Source organism: Alternaria ethzedia (assembly GCF_023757985.1).
Source record: "Alternaria ethzedia strain BMP 0044 chromosome Unknown scaffold_5, whole genome shotgun sequence".
Taxonomy (NCBI): Eukaryota; Fungi; Ascomycota; class Dothideomycetes; order Pleosporales; family Pleosporaceae; genus Alternaria; species Alternaria ethzedia.
In genome coordinates this window covers 139,664-156,877 of record NW_026056198.1, presented here as the reverse complement: position 1 = coordinate 156,877, position 17,214 = coordinate 139,664, and the positions used below count along the sequence as shown (strand labels likewise).

Sequence of the window (17,214 nt, the reverse complement as noted above, 5' to 3'; positions counted from 1 at the left end):
AATGGGTGTTTGTCCTCACACCCGCGGGTAGTCAAGGCAGGCTTCTGATCAGCAATGTATGGAATATGACTGAATGATTTCCTTGCGCTCGTGCTTTTCTCGCTTTCCTAAACCTCATTTCGAGTCTCCTTCTTGATACCCGTTGCATGGCTGTTGCTATTGATTAGCTTGCTTGCTCTCCCTCTGTCGTCATCTCTAGAAGCCGAGGTTTCTAAAGCGCATTACAGCTCCCATTCCGAAAATTGGGCTACAGCTCAGGGTCGCTCCTTCAGTGTCATAATCTCGTGTAACCCCACGTGCTCGTGCCTTGGACGGCCTTTGGTCCCAATTCCTCGCAGCAAACACCTTCCTGAACCCTTGCGCTCCCAACTCTACACAACATGTCTGCGAAATCAGTACAAGGGCCTGGCGGCAAGAAGCCCGCGTCGGCGGCCACAAACTTGATCGGTAAGCCTCAAGTTGGGAATTTGGAGGGTATGCGACCGCGATGGCAGGATGCTGACGCGACATGAAGCCGGTGGTGGTGCTGGAATGATGGAGGCACTCGCGTGTCATCCTCTCGGTGAGTTACAAGTCCTAAGCCTATATCATCTGCGCGTCAAGTCTAATTGGATATCAGATACGATCAAAGTCCGCATGCAATTGTCAAGACGAGCTCGCGCTCCAGGAGTATGTTCCAACTTATACTTTCGAAGCAGTCGGCATACACTATCCAGAACGTCACTGATTGGTGTACATTACAGGCAAAAAAGCGCGGGTTCATTACGACCGGAACCGAGATCGTGAAGAGAGAGACAGCATTAGGCCTATATAAGGGATTAGGCGCCGTTCTCACAGGCATCGTCCCGAAGATGGCCATACGCTTCACGAGTTATGAGTGGTATAAGCAGATGTTAGCGGACAAAGAGGGCAATGTCGCGTCAAAATCTACATTTATGGGTAAGTCTGAAGCTCGCGGAATCGCAAGGCGCATCTCTTCGATACAGAGTTTGCTCAACAATGATCGAATACTAACACTCTACAGCTGGCCTTGCCGCTGGTGTCACGGAGGCCGTTCTCGTCGTCACACCTATGGAGGTCGTCAAGATCCGTCTTCAAGCGCAGCACCACTCGATGGCCGATCCGCTCGATATACCCAAGTACCGAAACGCCGCGCATGCCATGTATACTGTCATCAAGGAAGAAGGTGCAGGCGCATTATGGCGTGGTGTCTCGCTCACAGCCTTGCGCCAGGGAACAAACCAAGCGGCAAACTTCACTGCATATTCGGAACTCAGGGCACAATTACAGAAGTACCATGGCACAACAGATCTGCCGGGCTATGAGACGAGTTTGATCGGTCTGATTAGTGGTGCTGTTGGTCCGTTTACGAACGCGCCGATCGACACCATCAAGACGAGGTTGCAGAAGACGCCTGCGGAGGCAGGTCAAACTGCTATTCAGAGGATAGTAAACATCGGAAAGTAAGTTCTCGAGCGCAACCAACTTCCGAGTGTTAGCTGACAATTCACAGCGACATGTGGAAGCAAGAAGGTATCCGCAGTTTCTACAAGGGTATCACACCGCGTGTGATGCGAGTAGCCCCCGGTCAAGCTGTCACATTTACCGTGTACGAATATCTGAAGGGTGTGTTGGAGAAAGGCAGAGAGATGCTCCCTGGTGGGGCATATGAGGAGTGAGCTTGCATTGTGTTTCACAGTCCGTTGAAGAGCGCCCTTCGATAAGCATAGGTTGATTTCCAAGCATGTTGAAGCCTGTAATTCATGTGAAATACAACAACAAATGAATTTCAGAAACGCCACTCAGGGACCAGACTGCATGATGGAAGCAGGGCTGCCAAGGTGCATCGGCCGTCCAGCCCACCTGCCCCACTATAGTACAGCATCACCGCTGGTTCGACGTCAGTGTACACGTTGAAATCAGTGCATTCAACAACATTACAGCCTCTACTTTGAGTGTCCCGACAACCACAGAATATAGTGCAGTAGAGACTTGCCAAGATGCAGTCTGGTATCTCCGGTAACGATCTTCCAGCGCGTTCCAACCTCGCACCCCACTAACAACCCCCATAGCTTCCCAGGAGCTCAAATCCGCCGTCGGCAGCCTCATAACCTCAAGCTCGCAACGCGGAATCCTAGCCACAATCCAAAGCGAAACTATCATCCCCAGCGACACCATATCCTCGTCAGCATCGACTTTCCTCGCCGACCTCTCCAATCTCCAATCCCACATCCAGCCCAATGCCGCACTCTACATCCTCCTCCGCCGCGCCGACTCGCTCTCCTCGCCCGACAAATCTCTCGTAGCCGTAACATACGTACCCAATGCCGCGCCCGTACGCCAGAAAATGCTCTTCGCATCCACGCGCCTCACTCTCGTGCGTGAACTAGGCGGAGAGCATTTCAGCGAGAGTGTCTTCACGACCGAAGCATCAGAGCTCACGCCGGAGGGCTGGGAGAAACACATTGCGCACACAGCGTCTGATAATCCGCTGACAGCGGAGGAACAGTCGCTGCAGGATATCAAGGATGCCGAGGCCCTGGAGAGCAGAGGCACACGCGGCCAGGGTCTGGCCCAAGGAGGCAGAATCGCCATTCGGGCTGATGATGAGATTGGCGGGGCGTTGAAGAAGTTGGGACAGGGTGGAACGGATAACCTCGTGCAATTGCGCATGGACGGCGCGTCGGAGACGCTGCAGCTTGTGTCTTCTTCGTCAGCGACGCCTTCGACTCTCTCACGGGCTATCGATGCCAAGGAGCCGCGGTACTCGTTCTACCGTCATGATGACGCTGCCGCGAGTATCGTATTTATCTCGACGTGTCCGAGCGGAGCGAAGATTAGGGAGAGGATGCTGTATGCAGCGAGTAGGGGTAATGTGGTCAGTCTGGCGCAGAACGATGGTGGGCTCAAGGTGGAGAAGAAGATTGAGGCGACGGATCCGGATGAGATTACTGAGCAGGTTATCCTGGACGAGTTTAAGGTGGAGAAGAAGGAGGAGAGCAAGGGTTTTGCGAAGCCAAAGAGACCTGGACGGCGGTAGGTGGTAAAAGCATGAATGTGGACAACACGATGGGCGGCAAAACCTATCATCAAAATCATAACCATCAAGATGACAATGGATATCATTCGCATCGTACTGCACAAGTTCGACTGGCACTGTGCTACTATCTACTCTCCGTTCCTCAAGAAACCCCGGTTACCATGAGGCCTCCTCTCTATCTTCTTCCCGAACCTAACGCCGGGTTTCCCTGCCTTCTTGTCCATTTCGCGCCCCTTCAACCAGTGTTCACGTACGTTCTTTGTATTCCTGTTGACCTTGGGCGGCAGCACCCGGTTTTGCTGTGCCAAAACCGCTACGCTGAGCTTGCCCTTCTTCACATCCTTCGCTGGCTTGTCGACGCGCTCCAGGAACTTGATATGGTGGTTGAGCTTCTCCTTCCTAAGTTCCTCCTCCGTCTTTCCGCGCCGCTGGGGCGGTGGCGTGGGAGGGCGTTGGTCGTCGATGGTCTCGAGGAGGGAAGCGGGCAGGAGACCGTTTGATACGTCGATGTCCATGCGCGACGCAACTTCTGGCTCTTTGTCGAGGAGGCCGGTGGCAGCCTTTGCTTCCTTGGCAGCTTTCTTTGCCAGTTTCTTCGCCTTCTTCTCCTCACGCTCGCGCTTTGCAGCTTGTTGGGCGGCAACGAGTTCCTCGCGCGCTTGTCGCTTAGCCTGTTCCTTTGCTTGTTGAGCTTGCTGCGCGCGGTCGGCTTCGGCTTGCGTAGCTCGTGCTTTCGAACTTGCAGCAGCTGTGGTGACTACCTCAGGGGCTTCGTCGTCCGAATCGCTTGCTTCGTCCTGGTCGACTTGGCTTGTTTGCGTTGGGGGTAGTGACTCGATGGGCTGAGAAGCTTCATATCGCTTGTGGCCTTGCTTGATCGCAACGGGCGAATCTTGCGACTCGGCAGGCTCCTCGCTACCAAAGCGTCTATGCGTCTTTTCAGGTTGTGCTGAAGGAGGCGCGTCGCCTTGCGAGGGTATAGGAGCTGTGCTGCTCTCGTACGAGGACGTTGGAATCTCGTCGGGGAACTTGGACGGCGTCTCTACAACCTTCTTCGGGCGGCCTCTGCCTCTCTTGGCTGAGCCTGGTACTAGCGTCTGGCCATCTCCCGTCTTAGCCTTGGGTGTAGGTGATCCCTCAGGTTGCTTAAATGTTGTGGCGGGCGTCGCGTATACTGATCCTGAATTTGAACCAGGCTGCTGCGCTGGTGTGTAAAAGGACGGATTTTGTGAAGTTGCTGGCGCCTCTTCCCTGCCTTCACCGAAGCTGTCCGTGGCCGTCGAATCATCCGGCGACTTCCTGCTGACTACAACGTGGGGGCTCGATCGGCGTCGGAGTGGCAGAAATCCATCCTGTGTCGGCGTCTGAGGGTCTTGGGTCGCAGGCGCCGCGGCGACAGCGATTGTGTCCGAGACATCTTCTACGGACTCTTGCGAAAGTCCTTGTGAAGGCGCATCCGAATCGGCCGACTGCTTGGCAGATCTCTTCTTGGAGGACGACGTCGGCGCAGACTTCCTCTGCCTTTTCGTTTGTGTCGGCGTCTCTAGCGACTCGAGTTCTCGCTTTCCTGCGGCTTTCCTTGTCGAGCTGCGCGGCGTCGGTGTCGGTGCGCCTGGCGTCTCTGTTCCGCCTCGTGTAGTGACCATTGCGTCTTCGTTGCTGTGGGTTGGTACGCGTCGTGTACGAACCGCGGCTGTTCTTGTCGTTGCTGCGTTGGTGGATCGCGCGATGTGGAAAAGATTCTGGCGTGCCAAGATTTCGCGGCCATTGCGGACCCCCGAGACTAGCGGGCCTGGTGAATCCCAAGGATCACCGCATCGCCATTCACCAACTATCGGGCAGTCATCTCGTAACTATGTCGACTCCTCGCGCAGTATTACGCTCAGCAAGCGCATTCGCGCGTCTAGAGCCATGTTTGTCGTGCCGATCGCGTCAAACAACTCTAGCCATCCGCTACAATGCTACGAGATATCCAATGGCCTCGCATTGGCTTGCAACAGGCATGCGAACCCAGAATTATTCCATCAACCGAAAATTGGATCCAAAAGCACGTGTTGAAGTTGATACTCGCGCTCGACTGGGCTTCTACACCATATGCAAGCAACAAAAAGTACTCAATATCGAGCCGCGGACGGCTCTGAGCATCTATAATGACTTCGTTGCGAAAACGAAAACAACTTCCCATAGCGACAACGTTTTGCGGATAGTCGAGAGTAGGTTCGCGGCCCATACTCCCCTCTATAGATGGCACTGACATGAGCAGAATACAACGTCCGATTAATTGATATTACATCTCTTGCGATGGCCACATTCAAAGTACCCGATCTCAGCAATCCAGAGATAAGAGCTCGACTGCCTCCTAGTCAGCACAAAGAAGTCGCTGTTATGCTTCTGCAAGGATGTGCGCAAGCTGGGGATCCTCTCGCGATCGTACACATCCTGACTGTCGTCTACCTTGGCAGTTTGGGCAACCAGCCCGCTCAAGAGATTGCAAGGCTCTTTCCACAGAAAGATATCGCCCAATACCGCCAGCTGCTCGACACGATTGACTTGCAGACCTTGGAAAAGACTCCAACTCTGGTAGTTGAAGTTTTGACTCTAAGAGGACTCTTCCTTGAGCAAGCAGGACAGAAGCAAGAGGCCATAAAAGCATACCAAGAAGCCATCAAGCCTTCAACTATTAATGATCAAACTGGAAGGTCATTAACGCATGCGATGCAATTTCCCCTTATAGCACCCTGGAATGCGCTCGGTTATCTACTCAAGGCAGACAAAGATCCGAAAGTACAGGCAGAAGCCCAGTCATATTTCCAGAAAGGCGCTCTCGAAGGTGATGATCCGCTTTCATACTACGAACTCGCAGCCTATGAGCCGAAAGCAAGCGAAAAGTGGTTGCGGTATACGAGCAAAGCAGCAGCATCCGGTCACAGACAAGCCATACTGGACCTCACTGGCTTCTATCAAGAAGTGGCAGCATCGAACTCGTCTGTTTTAGAAAACGGTAGCATACGACATGCGCTCAACTGGTTACTGACCTGGAGACGCGGAAGCGCCGCGAAGCTTGCGCGAGAGTGGTTACATGTGGCGTCTGTCGTTGGACACAAACCTTCCATGTTACAACTTGCGGAGTATCACAAGTCTATTGGTCATGAAGAAGAATACAGGAATTATTTGCGTATGATAGTCGACTCTGACAGCGCGGCCCTTTACAAAGAAGAGGCACCACAGCTTGTGCAAGTTGCGAGGTTGCGGCTTGCGGGAACCCGGTAACAGCCAATACAACCAGTAGGAGACCATGGCCTGTATACTCCATTCTCTTCCAGTGTATCATGCGTGTTCGCCGCGCTCATACGCGCAGCCTGGTATCGTTTCAGAAGCTACATTCATCTGAAGTGTCTATCAGACAATTACGCAACTGTTCGATGATTCTGCGCAAACGATCTCCACCCCAGATCGATCTCGTACTACGCATTAGACATACATATGTGTGTTGAAAGAGATCTTGGTCATATCCTCGACAAAACGACTATCTCCGGATCTACCCCGGCCTACCCCACCTCGGCAGGTGAGCTACTGGCCTTCCTTATCTGGCACTCTGATAGTGGCCACAGCATCCGATGACTGCTTGAAGACTTATATTCATCGTCAGTATGATCATCTACCTACTTAACACATGCCATTCTGCATCTTCACGAAGACATTAAGCACAATCTACCGTCAAAACTCGATCTTTGATCACCTCAATCTAGCATAACATCTATTCTCACAATCATGTCGTCTATTATCCCTCTCAACAGTCATCGAAAAGCCTTAATAGGATCACCTTCAAACTTCTGGTCGCACTCTACCAAGAATGGCTTTGACCTCACTCATCCCTCTACGCACTCGTCACCAACTACCGGGCCCACACACACCATCCAGACACGAGCTGATGCCATCACAATCGATCCTTCGAAATCCGCCCTTGTCATCATTGACATGCAAAACTTCTTTCTCTCCGAAGCTTTCGGCCGCGGCCAAAAAGGTCCTGGTCACATTGCCTGCGAACAGTTGGTCAAGTACGCTATCCCAGCTGCACGAAAAGCTGGCATCAGGGTCGTATGGGTAAATTGGGGGCTTACGGAGGAAGAAGCCAAAGAGATGCCGCCAGCTGTGAAACGCGCATTTGGTTTTTTCTCCATTCCGGAAGATGCAGATTTCAAAACCGACGACGCTTTTGGACACCAAGAAGGAAGCGTGAGCATGGATCGACATGGCAAAGAAAACCAGTCTTTCTACCGTGGTATCGGTGCTGACTGCGGGATGCTCAAGTTTCCAGACGGGAAAACCGTAGAGGGGGGTAAATTACTCATGCGCGATTCTTGGAACGCAGCGCTCTACCCTCCACTTGATGCCATGTATGTCGAAGGCAGCAAGTTGGAGAGTAGGCCTGACGTCTGGATCCATAAGAACAGGATGAGCGGGATGTGGGGTGCCACGACACCCCTCAAAGAGTTCCTGGATAAAGAGGGTATTAGGACCTTGTTCTTCACAGGAGTGAATACCGACCAGTGCGTGGGTGGAACCCTGACTGATGCATTTAGCAATGGGTACGACTGTGTTCTGTTAGGTGATGGCTGTGGGACGACCACACCAGACTATGCGCAGCAGTGTTGGGAGTATAACGCTGCTAGAACCTTTGGGTTTTGCGCCAGCTGTCAACAGTTTGCCGAGGGCTTGGGTAACTCTTGAATATGTAATCTACGTATCTTCATTCGAATGCAGAAACCGATGTAGAAGGATCGTAAGTACACCTGTAAAGTCAATGGTCTCCGTGGTGACTCTTGAAAGAGTTCCCAGGAGCATCTGTGGGACGGTCTAATCCACACATAGCCAAGACCAGTCTGTCCACTTCGTCACCTCCACATCCTATAAAACCCACCCTTCCTGAGCCTACTGCTGCAAAGGCTACTGAAGCGAGACGCTCCGGTTGTTGTCGAGCACGGTATACGGCCTGTTCTTTAGGTACGCCTCGGAGGAGGAGGTCTTGATTCTGCATTATCGCGGAGAGAACCGTGGTACGCAGCAAACCAGGAGCGTTTTGTACAAGATCAGTAATTACGTTCTCACTTGTTACTAACTCCCACTGAAGCCCGAAACCGTCCTTGAAGAGAGCCTTGAAGGCGTCTACTCTGTACATTGGCCAATGGAAGTATCCCGTGAATATTGTAGTACAGCCGTTTCTGGTTCGTTCGATCAAGTGATTACGTAGCGTGGTGCTCGGTTCTTCGTTCTCCAGGATGAGATTGCTCTGGACTAAGATAACATTTGGCCAGTCTGTACTGAGGCATTCGATAGCGTCTTCTACCGTTCGCGACTCGTGGACCGCTGCTCGTTGTATCAGGCGAGGCGCAATCTTATCTGATACACCAAACACCGTGGATCGATCTCCTGCTAGTGTGATGACGAGAACATTGAGCATGATGTGCGAAGCCCTTGCCAATGTGGTTTTGAATGTGAACGAAAAAGATGGGTCTGGGACTAATGGGTACGAAATAAGTAGATGGAGTCTGTTTATAAGAACAGAAATACGCTCAGAGCAATCTTCAGCTCATCAAACGAATAGGCAATCCACGCATGATTCGGCATCGTGAACAAGCAAGCAGGGAAGTAAGCTGCCAGCATGTCTGATGGGCTTGTTCTTCCGCAAATATGAAGACATGGGAGACGTCCACGAAAGTAAGTTCCACCAGCTCTGCGAAGTATCCTGAAAAATCATGTATTAAATTACACAGTTCAAGTTGCGCAGGAGTGGCGCTTCCTGATCAGACGATATCGCCCCGCCAAGGCCGCCGCGGACATCGGAAAAAGCCTCGGCTAAGCAGCGCGAACGCAAGAAGCAGCTCCGATGCTATCCCCCACCCTGGTTCTTCTACATCATTACCGGTGATACCCCCGAAACATTACGCTGCCAGGTGCTGAGGAGGAAATACACACAACATGTCAGGACTGAGGATATTAGTGCCCGTCAAGCGGGTCATTGACTATGCGGTACGTCCATTACACCAACACATAAACATGGCGCATGCATGTTCGACCTGGAGGCTTGAAAGAATGGCTCCGAGGATGATGGCACTCAAGACGGCCGTCCCAACAGCGAATGGCACTGACACCACGATCAGGTCAAACCCCGCGTGAACCGCGCCCAAACCGCCGTAGAAACCGCAAACGTCAAGCACTCGATGAATCCCTTCGACGAACTCTCCATCGAAGAAGCCGTCCGCATGCGCGAAAAGAAGGCCCACCACGCGAATGCCCCCAACGTAGAAGAGATCGTCGCCTTCTCCGCCGGCGTCTCCAAATCCCAAGACATCCTCCGCACAGCCATGGCCATGGGCGCAGACCGAGGCATACACGTAGTCGTAGAAGAGAAGGACGCTCTAGAACCACTCGGCGTCGCGAAGCTTCTACGGAAAGTAGTAGACGAGCAAAAGAGCAATCTTGTAATTCTAGGCAAGCAAGCCATCGACGACGACGCCGGCCAAACAGGACAAATGCTCGCAGGCCTTCTCAACTGGCCGCAAGCGACACAAGCCTCCAAAGTCACAATCAACGATCAAACCGTCGAAGTCGTCCAAGAAGTCGACGGTGGTGTGCAAACAATCAAAGCCAAACTTCCCATGGTCATTACCACGGATCTGCGCCTCAACGAACCCCGATACGCTAGTTTACCCAACATCATGAAGGCGAAGAAGAAGAAGCTGGACAAGAAGAGTCTGAGCGACTATGGGCTGGACACGGAGATCAGATTGAAGACAGTAAAGGTTACCGAGCCACCACCACGGAAGGGTGGTGTCAAGGTAGAGGATGTGGATGGCATGATTAGCAAGTTGAAGGAACTGGGTGCTTTGTAAAGAGCATGCCTATGTATGAATATTCCAAAAAGACTGAAATGCAACAAAAACGGTCAGATCCTCGCAGCGTTTGTGCGACTACAACCTGTCGCCCCATACATTGTCCCCCATGACCTCACGATCCTTCACGTCCAGTTTCCCGTAGCCTGGTTCCTTCTTCCTCACCCTCAGATCCTCCTCATCCTCACTACTGTATTGCACGTTCTCGTTTTTGAGATACTCCTTAACTCCATCACTGTCCTCCTCGCTCCGCTTGACATACCCACCAGTATAATCGTGCGACTTGACCCTCTTGACACCCACCCAACCCAATCCCTTCTGTAGCCCGTTCAACTCCTCCAACTCCTGCTCGCTCAGCCCCTGAGCTCTTTTCAAAGTCAGAAGGGAGTTGATTCTTTCCGAAGTCTCCAAGTAGGATGACCGGTCTTTCTCATTCCATTTCGCGCTGTATACGTCTGGCTGTTCGAGATCGACGCGTATGACTTCCCACCAGTGAGATCGCATGGCTTGCGAGAATGTTCCGTCAAGGTTTTCCTGGTGTGAATCGATGCGGTAGAATGCTGTTGTGTTGCCGTCCAAGGTATCTGTCCATGTCGCGTTTACCTTCTTCCTCCCCGTCTTATCTTCTTCGTCCGTGTCTGCGTTGGGATTACAGCCTTGCAACACACAATCAGCAAGCTTCTTGTCCGCCGCTTCTAAATCATTGAACCACGCGACAATCTCGACATATTGCTCCGAATTTTTGGGGTATTCTAGTTCAATGTACCATTTTTCTGCGAGCGTGGTACCGGACATGGTAACGCCAATACTAGGGTATTCATAATTGATGTGATCGTGGCCGGTCCACTGAGAAGGAATTTTAGGTAGTTCGGCGGAGGCGACGCGGAATGAGGGTTTGTCTTTGGAACGTGAGTGGGAATGGATGACTAGGTAGACGGAGTTGACAGCCATTTCGGATATTGTGCAACTTCTTGACAAAAGGCTTGGGATAGGAGATGGATGTACTCGTAATACAACTCGGGACTCGTGGTGGACAAGCTTTGTGTAGAGTGACCCTTTTTGCTAACAAACTAGCACGGTTGCGTGAAAGCATGCCTCAATTTTTGCTACTACCCGCTGCCACCTAGGTTTGATCTATGTATGTCCCTGATCTATCTTAGTTCCCAAAATTGACGGCGAAAACTTGCCACCAGTACCTAGTCATGACACTCGTAGTCCCATCATCAAGCGTTGTCGGCTGATGAACAACGTAAAAAGCGCTATCCATCATGTGATCATTTAGCTTCGAAACATCCCAAAGAGACTTTGGAGCTCCTATCACTTTGATACCGGTTGCCCTGAACCCGTCTATATGCTTCTTTGCTTCATCGACCAGGAGCTGCTGAGCGACGTCCTTAACGGGGTTGTGGCCAGAGATTCGCACGTCTTCCTCGCAAGATTTGCTGTGAACTAACCTAGTCTTCCATCGCGTACCGTCTGCAGCTACCACTTCCACTTCATCGTATGTGTTGTCACGGTCTTCAAGCTGCGCGAAATCCTGATCATGCCGGATCTTCTCCGCCCAGCTGAATGAGGGTCTCCTACGTTTTCCATCCTCCCTAATCTGCTGAGCAGTACGGAGGTGGAGCTGGAATCTGAGAACTATGTAGATGATTTGTGTAGCCATTGTCTTTCGTGGAAAATGATAGAGATGAGAAGAGGGACTCTGTATTGCTCATGAACTCTTTTATACACGTCTCTGGCTACTAATGAGACCGCTGATGCTAGTCGCGTGGAGGAGCCATTGTACCAGAAGCACCTTAGATCACGAGGATTGTGCGGCAAAGAAACTGAGGAAGCTTCCCGTAGTAAGGCCGCCAACCAAAGATAGCGACATGAAGCTTCCTGCTGCCTCAAGTTCTTCCGGTTCAACCCACTCAGCGAAGCCCATCATGCAGCTGCTACCCAAGTAGCCATTTGTTATGCCAAAGAGTAGCTGTACAATGAAGAGATAGAAGAAATCAGAGTTGACGGCGGCGCCTTTCCCACCGATGTTGCAGAGGAAGTACAAGGGTATGAAGAGTACACGCGCGATGGACAGAAAGAACAAGAGGCGTGGACGATGCGTAAGACGAAGGGCAGGTAGAGCGGGTCCCACTCGACCCATGAGGTCACCAAGGTTCCAGAAAAAGAAGCCTAGAGGGATGAAAGTTGCTGGTTGGAAAAGGCGAGGAGCCGTTGCTGGATCGCGTACGCTTAGTACTTGTGGCGTGAAGACAGGGAAGAACATGGTAATTGCGAAGGTGATAAAGACGGCGCCGGCGAGCCAGAAGAGCTTCTTGAGCATGCGCGTCAGCGGTACACTCTTGCGCTCGTTGTGCGTTGGACCGTATTCGGGTCCTTGGTCGTACGATGCTTGCGACATGCGCTGCTTTGAGCTAGCCCTGGAGAGGAGGTAGAAGAAGGCTACCAATGTCGCAGCAGAGACAGCCGTGGCGGTCAAGAAGTAGATGAAGGCAGAGGTGCTCGACTCTTGCGGCGCTCCGTCGGTATGCTGCTTCTTAGGTACAGACAGAACCGATATGATCTGGGTGATGGAAGGCAAGACACCGGCAATGCCTTGACCAGACATGATTCCTTGGGTATATTCCTCTCTTCCAAAGCCCGATACATATGCAAAGACGCCGTTCTGGCACAAGCCTGTGGCAAGGCTGGCGCTCAACACCATGAGCATGAGAAAAGCGAAGTAGACACCGACGGATATGTTCAAGAAGAACTTTGTGGATATGGCGAGAAGAGTGAAGACGACAGCGTTCAAGGCGAGCGATGCGATGATGCGTTTGGGGTAGTTGGCACGAGCCTGGAGCTTGGTCAGGACGATCATGGAGCCGAGGTTGCCTACGGTGGAGACGCAGAGGATGGAGGACTGGAAGTTGCGGAGGAGGTTATCATTGGACTCGAAGCGTCGCTGGAAGTACGGGGCTGCTGCTAAGAACATGTTCCTAGTACAGTCAGTATCATGGCTGCAGTGGTGTCTGAGGTACCTACCAAGCCCATAGCATGGAGACACCCAAGAGGGTAAAGACAGCATAGTCCGTCCAGGAGAATGCCTGATCCTCGCGCTCGATATGCTCGCCATCTGGCCGCTCAGAGCCTCCTTCTAGTGGCTCATACGACGCCGAAGTGTTCTCGCGATCGAATATCCGCCGGATGCGATCCATGATGGCAAGTGTCGTCGCGTTCGAGGTGCTCTCGGGGATGTACTGCGGAGTTGCGGAGATGCCGATACACGTCTACGAAGAAGAGACGTCTTGAAAAGGAAGACGAACACTGTATGACTGAATACAGGCGAACATGTTCAAGCCGTGTCGGTGCTAGTAGGACTCATGATCATATCGCGTGGGAGCGCTCGAGAGTCGACGGGTGACACGCGGGTGTAGATCGCGCTAGTGGACTGGGGCTCTGCCTGCGCGGCATGTGGAATGCTTTATGTCACCTCCCCACGCTGCCCCTCCGATTCGCTGCACCATCTCACCACCAAATACTTAGCTGCGAGCGTCGAATAGACCAGACGTATTCTAGAACTACATCTTCTCTCGTTGCCACGAACATGTCATACCAACTCCCACCCAATACAATCTCCATCAAGCGAAAGCGCACCGATGCGCCTGTCGACTCTCTTAGGATCGAACACGCCGAAAAGGACATCAAGCGACAAAGAAGCAGCGACTTTGCATACAAGCGTCTCACCAAGCCGGGCGACGATGTCCAACAGGAATCAACACCACCCACGCCGACTCTCGCCCGCCGATTTCGCCTCGATCCCGTGTCCAGAATTGGTGCAAAACGGCATTTCGTAGAGGAACAAGAGGTCACCAAGGAAAACATCTCAGCAGGCGGACAAGTGCAAGCGCCAATACCAGAACCTACACCCGACTCTACACCGCGACCACGAAAGCGGCCAGGCGCCGGAAGCGCACTACATCACTCAGCCAAACCCTCGATACACCGGAAACCACCCGTCACCGAGCCCTCAGAAAACGATGTGCGCAACCTGGAAGCCCTGTCAAAAGAGGTGGAGAAGGTAGACAATCTCGAAATACCCCTCCCCTCGCCTTCGAAACACAAGCCCAGAGTGCCAGCGAAACGCTTTGCAGAACGGCACCCGGACAAGGCTGCAGCTCTCGCAGCCCAAGATGGCACAATGGCAGATGGCGACGCCATGGATATTGACAGCGAATATGTATATGATCACTACGTCCGGGAACCCGTTCTACCAGACGCCCCCGCCCCGACAGGCACAGTCGGCCTTCTAGTTATCAGCGAAGAGGACGCAGACTGGTGGGACAACGACGAGAACAGCGACCGAGAGTTTGACACGGATGACGAAGACGAAAATGCAGAGGATTACTACGCCAACGACTATCCTGAGGACGAGATGAGTGACGACGACGAGTTTGATCGGAATCTGTACCAGTCCAAATACCGCCATGGGAGTGACGATGAAGAATACAATATTGGAGACGACGACGATAATGCATTGGCAAGCGGGGAGGATGAGGACGATCTGCATTTCAAGATGACGGTACCCAAAGCACAGAGAGTGGGATATTGGGGTATGCAAGGGGAGTCATAAAATGGTCGTCTACTAATACCTCATCCGCTTTCGCCGCACATCAGCTATGTTGTTTTCCAATCGTCTTTCCGTAGACACTCAGTGCCTCGTCAGCACTAGACTAGAGAGATCAGGCCTCTGCAAAAGATCAAAGGAATGCCATTGATTTCATGTGATCAAATCACACTATCAACATCTATTACTCCTGGTAATCATAAAAAACAGAGAGGGTATCATGTCAAACTCCCGACCCCAAATAATACACGAACCAAACCCAGGGGTACATTCCATAGCCCTGCCGAAGCTTTCCACCCCATGTAAAGCCATCATGTGAAAGTCATGTCCCATCCGTGAACGCCACTGCATCTCTCTACGCTTCGATTCCCATACCCTCCCATGGATTGTCAACGTTCGTCTTCGTAACCTTTTCCTCGTCATTGTCTTTACCCGTGGGATAGGATGGCTCCTCCAACATGGCTTTTTTAGGAAGAAGAGCCTCCTCCTAGATGGCGCTGACACTCGCTATACTGCCCTTCCGCTGTTGGCCAGGTCCGGGTAGTTGTCCAGGGAGTATCTGTCGGGGTCCGCCTGTACCGATAGCACTTGGCCTCCTGCTCCCTGCTCCACCATCCAGACCAGCGCTCAGCGGGGCGCCGAATCCAGCGCTCTGCGGAAAGTGCTCATTGGTGGCACTCAATGGCGCGCCCATCATACCGAGTGCCATCCCCCGTCCAGTGCTCATATTATCACCACCCGAGAACATGGACCCGCCTCCGCCTGGGGGTGCGCCAAGTGCTGAGCGGATCATGCCTTTCATGCGGATGTATTGGTATTTCGAGCGTTGCGAGGTATGCGTGTATGTTGCCATGGGCCGTGGCCGGTGTCGAGAGAGGGCAGCCATTATAGAGTCTTTTTCTTCGTCGGAATCAACAGCGCCCGAGGGCTCGAGATCTTCGGGGAGGGGCGCGTTGGCATCAATGAGAGACCCTAAGAATATGTTAGTATACAATGTCTCTAGCTGGGTGATCGTGGGATACATACGTTGAATCTTAGCCTGGTTCTTCTTCTGATATTGCGCCAGCAACATGTCATATGGTAGACTTCGTCCTGGAACGGCCCTCTTCAGACCCATGCTATGGCTCTTGCAAGTCAGACTTCTTGCGCAGTATCCGCCGTTCGGTAGAGAGACACCGCACTGCCTCTCAACATCGACTGGGCCTTTGGGCTTTGCTCCCTTCTGCTTGGGTTCATCCTTCTTCTTCTTTTTGGCGTTCGGCGCCTTCTCCGCGTCTCCGTCGAGTTTCCGCTTTTTGCCCTTCTTTGCGCCATCGCCGTCTATCGAGGCACCCTTGATGGCTGACTTGCGCGACTTGCCGCCCTCGTCATCTTCGCCCTTCTCTTTCCGCAGAGCTGCATCTTTGGCTTCCTTGGCCTCCTTCTTCTTCTTTAGCTTCTCCTGCTTCTTGTTCAAGCATTCACGAATATGCGCCGCAGACGATGCGCGAAGTACGGGTCGGCGACAGTGTTTACATTGTACTGTGTCCACTTTATCGTCTAGGGGTCGGCCGCTGGGGAAGCCGGCAATGGTTTTCTCGTCCAGAGGATTGATCACAGGCGAGGTGGTCGACGGAGCGGGGGCTTTGGTCTCGACATCTAATAACATGTTAGACCGCTGTGTAGACTCACGTGCATGTACAGATACAGCGCGCTGTGGGTGACGTACTGGTCGCGTCGCTTTCCTTCCAGTTCCCAGATATCGACGGCTTCGGTACCGGCTTCTTGATCTTCAACTTGATCCTGGCTTTCTCCGATTTGACTATGTCTTTCACTGCGCTTGTGTCCAGTAGGCTAGAGTTGCCTCCAGATTCTGTGGCTGAAGGTGCTGCGGTACATTAGTTCCATCGTAGCGGCGCCGGGGAGGGGTGCGGAGTTCAGCTCACCCTTTCGTGTGCCATTCGTAGCCATGTTGGCGGCTCTACGACGCCTGCGGAGTGCTTCGGTGGACCTCTAATCACTCCGAGGGATCTTTCCAAGTATAGTGGAGGAGTGTTCGATGTCAAAATGTCTCTTGCTGATGGAAGGCGGCAGGTCTGGTTGCATGCGCTGCTGATGGCGGCGTCCGGTCGCGTCAAGCAGCCGCGCAGCGCGTACTAACCCGAAATGGCCAACCAGTCAGATGTTAGGTACCAATCGAACATGAACCGTTCAAGAATTCATGCCGAACGTGGAATGCAGCGCTGGAGCTGATACTTCACATGACACACGGAAATTGATTCAATCTCGTTTTGGTATTTCTAGCTATACTGACAATATGCGCTCTTGACAAATGCTAAACGCCATACACGTCAAGATCGGAGCACACCACCGAAGGACCCGCCATAGATAGATATCCAGTAAAACCATGAACCAAGTCTGCTGGCAAGACTGGCCATCGCAATGGCAGTCAGCTCTGCATCCTTCCGAACTCCCTAAAATGCTCAACATGTACTTTGAGCACCAAGGCTCATGGTATCAAAACGCCGTAGATCGCCAAAGTATGCTGTGTCGTCATTCGTAAATGTACTGCGGTGTTGCCAACGTCCTCACTAGCTCTGTGGAGCTCGTCATCCTCGGGTACGTTGCTGCCCAGTAGGCTGATATACATCTTGTGACCTTGGTTTAGAGCAAGCCTGTGGTCGTTTCCACTT

At 52.4% G+C, this 17,214-nt stretch overlaps 10 protein-coding genes across 10 annotated transcripts; 6 read left to right on the top strand and 4 right to left on the bottom strand.

Annotated features, from left to right (window-relative positions):
* Positions 1–380: 380 nt before the first annotated feature.
* SFC1 (Mitochondrial succinate-fumarate transporter) lies at positions 381–1,679 on the top strand (the record flags this gene model as incomplete). The annotated part of the gene is made up of 6 exons (XM_049374419.1): positions 381–447; positions 515–562; positions 620–669; positions 744–939; positions 1,025–1,463; positions 1,514–1,679. 6 exons carry the CDS (start codon positions 381–383, stop codon positions 1,677–1,679), a joined length of 966 nt encoding a protein of 321 aa, XP_049235410.1.
* Positions 1,680–2,000: 321 nt separating this feature from the next.
* On the top strand, positions 2,001–3,040 carry J4E87_002784 (uncharacterized protein; the record flags this gene model as incomplete). The annotated part of the gene is made up of 2 exons (XM_049374418.1): positions 2,001–2,019; positions 2,073–3,040. 2 exons carry the CDS (start codon positions 2,001–2,003, stop codon positions 3,038–3,040), a joined length of 987 nt encoding a protein of 328 aa, XP_049235409.1.
* Positions 3,041–3,168: 128 nt separating this feature from the next.
* J4E87_002783 (uncharacterized protein) lies at positions 3,169–4,686 on the bottom strand (the record flags this gene model as incomplete). The annotated part of the gene is made up of 1 exon (XM_049374417.1): positions 3,169–4,686. The coding sequence occupies one exon, from the start codon at positions 4,684–4,686 to the stop codon at positions 3,169–3,171; it is 1,518 nt and encodes a 505-aa protein (XP_049235408.1).
* A 655-nt stretch (positions 4,687–5,341) lies between these two features.
* J4E87_002782 (uncharacterized protein) lies at positions 5,342–6,310 on the top strand (the record flags this gene model as incomplete). The annotated part of the gene is made up of 1 exon (XM_049374416.1): positions 5,342–6,310. One exon carries the CDS (start codon positions 5,342–5,344, stop codon positions 6,308–6,310), a length of 969 nt encoding a protein of 322 aa, XP_049235407.1.
* Positions 6,311–6,811: 501 nt separating this feature from the next.
* On the top strand, positions 6,812–7,771 carry J4E87_002781 (uncharacterized protein; the record flags this gene model as incomplete). Its single annotated transcript, XM_049374415.1, has 1 exon — positions 6,812–7,771. One exon carries the CDS (start codon positions 6,812–6,814, stop codon positions 7,769–7,771), a length of 960 nt encoding a protein of 319 aa, XP_049235406.1.
* Positions 7,772–9,019: 1,248 nt separating this feature from the next.
* J4E87_002780 (uncharacterized protein) lies at positions 9,020–9,933 on the top strand (the record flags this gene model as incomplete). The annotated part of the gene is made up of 2 exons (XM_049374414.1): positions 9,020–9,070; positions 9,202–9,933. 2 exons carry the CDS (start codon positions 9,020–9,022, stop codon positions 9,931–9,933), a joined length of 783 nt encoding a protein of 260 aa, XP_049235405.1.
* A 78-nt stretch (positions 9,934–10,011) lies between these two features.
* On the bottom strand, positions 10,012–10,884 carry J4E87_002779 (uncharacterized protein; the record flags this gene model as incomplete). Its single annotated transcript, XM_049374413.1, has 1 exon — positions 10,012–10,884. The coding sequence occupies one exon, from the start codon at positions 10,882–10,884 to the stop codon at positions 10,012–10,014; it is 873 nt and encodes a 290-aa protein (XP_049235404.1).
* An 853-nt stretch (positions 10,885–11,737) lies between these two features.
* Positions 11,738–13,133, bottom strand: J4E87_002778 (uncharacterized protein; the record flags this gene model as incomplete). Its single annotated transcript, XM_049374412.1, has 2 exons — positions 11,738–12,914; positions 12,961–13,133. 2 exons carry the CDS (start codon positions 13,131–13,133, stop codon positions 11,738–11,740), a joined length of 1,350 nt encoding a protein of 449 aa, XP_049235403.1.
* Positions 13,134–13,522: 389 nt separating this feature from the next.
* Positions 13,523–14,548, top strand: J4E87_002777 (uncharacterized protein; the record flags this gene model as incomplete). The annotated part of the gene is made up of 1 exon (XM_049374411.1): positions 13,523–14,548. One exon carries the CDS (start codon positions 13,523–13,525, stop codon positions 14,546–14,548), a length of 1,026 nt encoding a protein of 341 aa, XP_049235402.1.
* Positions 14,549–15,029: 481 nt separating this feature from the next.
* On the bottom strand, positions 15,030–16,492 carry J4E87_002776 (uncharacterized protein; the record flags this gene model as incomplete). Its single annotated transcript, XM_049374410.1, has 4 exons — positions 15,030–15,514; positions 15,569–16,180; positions 16,251–16,409; positions 16,468–16,492. 4 exons carry the CDS (start codon positions 16,490–16,492, stop codon positions 15,030–15,032), a joined length of 1,281 nt encoding a protein of 426 aa, XP_049235401.1.
* Between the last annotated feature and the right edge of the window lie 722 nt (positions 16,493–17,214).